The sequence below is a fragment of the Bison bison genome, unplaced genomic scaffold (genome assembly GCF_000754665.1).
Source record: "Bison bison bison isolate TAMUID 2011002044 unplaced genomic scaffold, Bison_UMD1.0 scf7180017864508, whole genome shotgun sequence".
In the NCBI taxonomy this organism is placed as follows: domain Eukaryota; kingdom Metazoa; phylum Chordata; class Mammalia; order Artiodactyla; family Bovidae; genus Bison; species Bison bison.
In genome coordinates, this window is record NW_011495064.1 from 5,038,557 (window position 1) to 5,043,089 (window position 4,533).

Genomic DNA, 4,533 nt, shown 5'->3' on the forward strand with positions numbered 1-4,533 from the left:
GCTTTGGCATAGTTAATAAAGCAGAAATAGATGCCTTTCTGGAACTCTCTTGCTTTTTCCATGATCCAGTGGATGTTGGCAATTTGATCTCTGGTTCCTCTGCCTTTTCTAAAACCAGCTTGAACATCAGGAAGTTCACGGTTCACATATTGCTGAAGCCTGGCTTGGAGAATTTTGAGCATTACTTTACTAGCGTGTGAGATGAGTGCAATTGTGCAGTAGTTTGAGCATTCTTTGGCATTGCCTTTCTTAAATCAAAAGGGCAACATAAATGAGCAGCCATTGTGTCTTTATTGTAGCTTTAAATGGAGCCCTGGTCGGGGTATCCGCACCACCTAACTGTGAACTCTGGATGATTCTCATTTCAAAATTCAAGTCTCGATGGTTTCTATTCGAAGGAGAGACTGATTTCTGTCCAAGACTGAAAAAGGACGACAAATTCTTTGGGCTCCTCTCATCAAGAGGAGGGGTCCATTACTCCACCTCTTAACTCTGGGTTGTCTCTGCTGGTGCTTTGGCCAAGAGAGAATGTAGCCGACATGCTACACCGAAGGCTATGCCTGAATGGAAGTGCACCAGCAGCCAGTGAGCACCAGCTGCCAGGGATGTGACTAAGACGTGTGAATAAGGGTGTGGAGCCCTCGGCTCAGCCAACCTGTGCTGAATGCTCATTGAAGCCACCCAAGCAAGCCTTGCCCATATAAATGTTCAGTTCAGATGCTCAGTCGTATCCGACTCTTTGCGACCCCATGAATCGCAGCACGCCAGGCCTCCCTGCCCACCACCAACTCCCGGAGTTTACTCAAACTCATGTCCATCGAGTCGGTGATGCCATCCAGCCATCTCATCCTCTGTCGTCCCCTTCTCCTGCCCCCAATCCCTCCCAGCATCAGAGTCTTTTCCAATGAGTCAACTCTTCGCATGATAGAAATAATAAATCGTTGCGTTAAGCCACTGGCGTTTGAGGCAGTTTAACGACTTATCTGATCTGATAGTTACCTAGAACTTTGCCTGCTGGGGGAATTTCCCATGTGGCTAAGCCCCACAAGGATGTTCTTGCCAACTGCACTGAGGGACACCCTGAGTGGGGACGTTCATGGCCCTCGGTGTGTTTGTTTTCCGGCTCTCTCCTTCCTACCTGTTACCATCTCTGTATTGGGAATACCAGCGTTTATTCCTTTAAATGCCATTTGTCTTTTAAAACGGATTTTAGTTTCGTCCCTTTCCAACTGGAGTTGCTTGCCTGCCCTTTGGACTATGAGACGCGCAAAGCTCAGCACAATGGATAAATGTTCAGTGAAGAGCATGCGACCCGACTACTCTGGGGACTACTCTGGGTACCTGGCGGGCCCCCTCCAGCCTGATTCGGCTCCGCGCCTACCTGCGCCCTGCTGACACCTCCTCCACCCCCCGGGCCGGCTCTGGGCTGTGTCGCGGGGAACCTCCATCTGGCCTGGGGCTCTAAGACTTTCGATACTACTATAATTACTGCTATTATTTGAAAGGGAGTGGCGTCCCTGTTTCCGATAGGGCTTGGCGTCAAGGAGGGGGCACCGCAAGACTCTGCCCCCGCAACCGGAAACCCTCAGCCACGCCCCTTCCGGCGCTTCCGGTGCTCCGCCCCACGATGGCCTGGGCGGCTGGCAGAGCGGCCGCTTGCGCAGCCGGCTGGGCTTCGGGTAGCAAGCGTAACTCGCACACGGGCCTGCGAGCGGCGTGAGCGCGACCGGAAGCAGAAGGTGTGTGAAGCCGGAGGCGTGGCGGGTGCAGACTGGCAGCGTGGGCCCCGGGCACTGGCAGCGGTCGGGCACCCCCGATCCCGGGGCGCTGCAGGCCCCGTGCTGTCCGCTTAGAGTTTGGGAGGACCTGGCTCCACGGTTAGGACCGGTTTATCCTCAACACGGGAGGGTCCCAAGTTAGGCATGTTGGATTCCAGCCCTTGGCGCGCCCTTCGAGAGCCAAAAAGCCGAAATCAGACAGGCACACGGCCGTCCTGAGACTCTGGATAAGTTAAGTGCTAAGAGATGGGATCGTGTCAGCACAGCCACAGATTTCAGTGGAGCTGGAAGACTGGTAGTGGAACTCCATGGGGAGAGAGTCCCCAAGGCCCTCTTACCGTTGGAGGACTCTCTGTTTGCCTGGAATATGCTACTCCCATCAACGTGGTAAAAAGCATCAGATGTGGAGACTCAGTTTAGTTACCCCTTTCTCTGTTAAACCTCTCCTAATCTTTCTAGATAGAGTGTAAACTGGTTTCGCTTTCTGTAGTATCAAGGTATAGCAAGAGTGATGAAAATATGAAGACTCTACCATAGAAATTATTCCTCCAGGACATAACTACAAAATAATTTGGCCTAGTTATGGATTTTACTACCCCAGTCCATCCCAGGCCTTTAACCTAGAAGAAAATTATGACCATTCTAAGAAATGGAATTAAATGGTTTCTTTACAATCATAGCTAGTCAGAATACTTCATTATTATGGCCAGTATTTTCACTCTTTTCATCAGCACTGCTAACAAATAATGTGTGAAGTGTTGAAACATAATAAAATTGTTCCTAACCTTTCTATATAACCTTGCTACCCTGACCTCTCCCCTGACCTCAGGAGGATCCATCCTAATTTAATATTGATCAAAATAAAACAGGCTGACAGTAAATCATGTATCTCAGAGTCAAATAGAAATTACATTTCAAGTATTATAAGGACATAAATCTTTATACACTGATGTTCATTGTTGATAACATAGAAGGACTAGAAACAACCTAAACTTACAAACTAAGAGATTGGTTGAGGAAAAGGTGGTGTTATCTGACAATGAAATATTACACGTTAAGACTGATGTAAAAATTGGTTTAACATTGAATTACATAAAGTTTGGTTACATTTCTGGTGGGGAAGTGTATGTGGATTTACACATGCACAGAAAAAATGGGTACACACCAACATGTTAGTTGTAATTACTTCCCAGTGGTGGTGTTATGGATTTTTTTTTCCTTGCCTGTCTGTATTTTCTCATTTTTCTCAATGAATGTGTATTACCTGTGAATTCAAAATAATTTTTTGGCTTTGAGGTATATTAATAATTATTTTCAGCTTTATTATTTGAATAATCTCTGCCCTTATTCCACTTCAGCTAAAACAATTTGAGGTTTGTATGATTTATTTCCTTTGAGTACTCTGTTGAAGTTTTATTAAAGACTAATGGTAAAGCCAAAAGGCAAGAAAAGCAACCAGACTGGATACTTAGATAAGTTTGGATCAAATAACCAAGAAGTGATAGCTACAAAATAGAATTTAATTTTCTTTTTCTCGATCATTAATTTATCTTCCATTTTTGACAGCATGCTAATCCCATTTTCCATGAAGAATTGCTTCCAGTTACTTTGTAATCTCAAGGTCCCAGCAGCTGGCTTTAAAAACACAGTTAAAAGTGGACTCATTTTACAGTCGATTTCCACTGACGTTTATCACAATCTGGCTGTAGAAGACTGGATCCACGACCATATGAATTTAGAAGGCAAGCCAGTCCTTTTCTTGTGGAGGAATTCTCCCACTGTGGTAATTGGTCGGCATCAGAACCCTTGGCAGGAATGTAACCTGAATCTGATGAGAGAAGAAGGTGTGAAACTGGCTCGGAGGAGAAGTGGAGGAGGGACAGTCTACCATGATATGGGTAACATCAACTTGACTTTTTTTACAACCAAGAAAAAGTATGATAGGATGGAGAATCTAAAATTAGTTGTGAGAGCCTTGAAGGCTGTCCACCCACACCTGGACGTGCAGGCTACTGAAAGATTTGACCTTTTACTTGACGGACAGTTTAAAATCTCAGGAACAGCTTCCAAGATTGGCCGCAATGCAGCTTATCACCACTGCACTTTGCTATGCGGTACTGACAGGACCTTCTTATCATCTTTGCTGAAGAGCCCTTACCAAGGGATCAGGAGCAATGCCACTGCCAGCACACCTGCCTTAGTGAAAAACCTTATGGAAAAAGATCCCACTCTGACCTGTGAAGTAGTGATAAATGCTGTTGCCACAGAGTATGCTACTTCTCATCAAATCGATAATCACATTCACCTAATAAATCCAACAGATGAGACAGTGTTTCCTGGAATAAACAGCAAAGCCATAGAACTACAGACCTGGGAATGGATATATGGCAAAACTCCGAAGTTCAGTGTAGATACTTCCTTCACTGTGTTACATGAACAGTCACACGTGGAAATTAAAGTATTTATAGATGTCAAGAATGGGAGAATTGAAGTCTGTAATATTGAAGCACCTGATCATTGGTTGCCGCTGGAAATATGTGACCAGTTAAATTCAAGTCTTATTGGTAGTAAATTTTCCCCAATTGAAACGACAGTGCTAACAAGTATATTACATAGAACACATCCAGGGGATGATGAGCTACACAGTAAATGGAATATTCTGTGTGAAAAAATTAAGGGAATAATGTGATTCCAAGTAAATTTCTTAACGTTGACAGTTTTGATGAGAAAATTAAAATGTTTACAGTGCATTTTT

At 44.8% G+C, this 4,533-nt stretch overlaps 1 protein-coding gene across 2 annotated transcripts; it reads left to right on the forward strand.

Moving 5' to 3' along the window:
- Positions 1–1,623: 1,623 nt before the first annotated feature.
- LIPT1 (lipoyltransferase 1) lies at positions 1,624–4,533 on the forward strand. Of its 2 annotated transcripts, none has more exons than XM_010829625.1 (2): positions 1,624–1,739; positions 3,345–4,533. In XM_010829625.1, the coding sequence occupies exon 2, from the start codon at positions 3,346–3,348 to the stop codon at positions 4,465–4,467; it is 1,122 nt and encodes a 373-aa protein (XP_010827927.1). In that variant the 5' UTR covers positions 1,624–1,739; position 3,345; the 3' UTR covers positions 4,468–4,533. The 2 variants fall into 2 exon arrangements, with proteins under 2 accessions (XP_010827927.1, XP_010827928.1); XM_010829626.1 differs by lacking the exon at positions 1,624–1,739 and adding an exon at positions 1,771–1,877.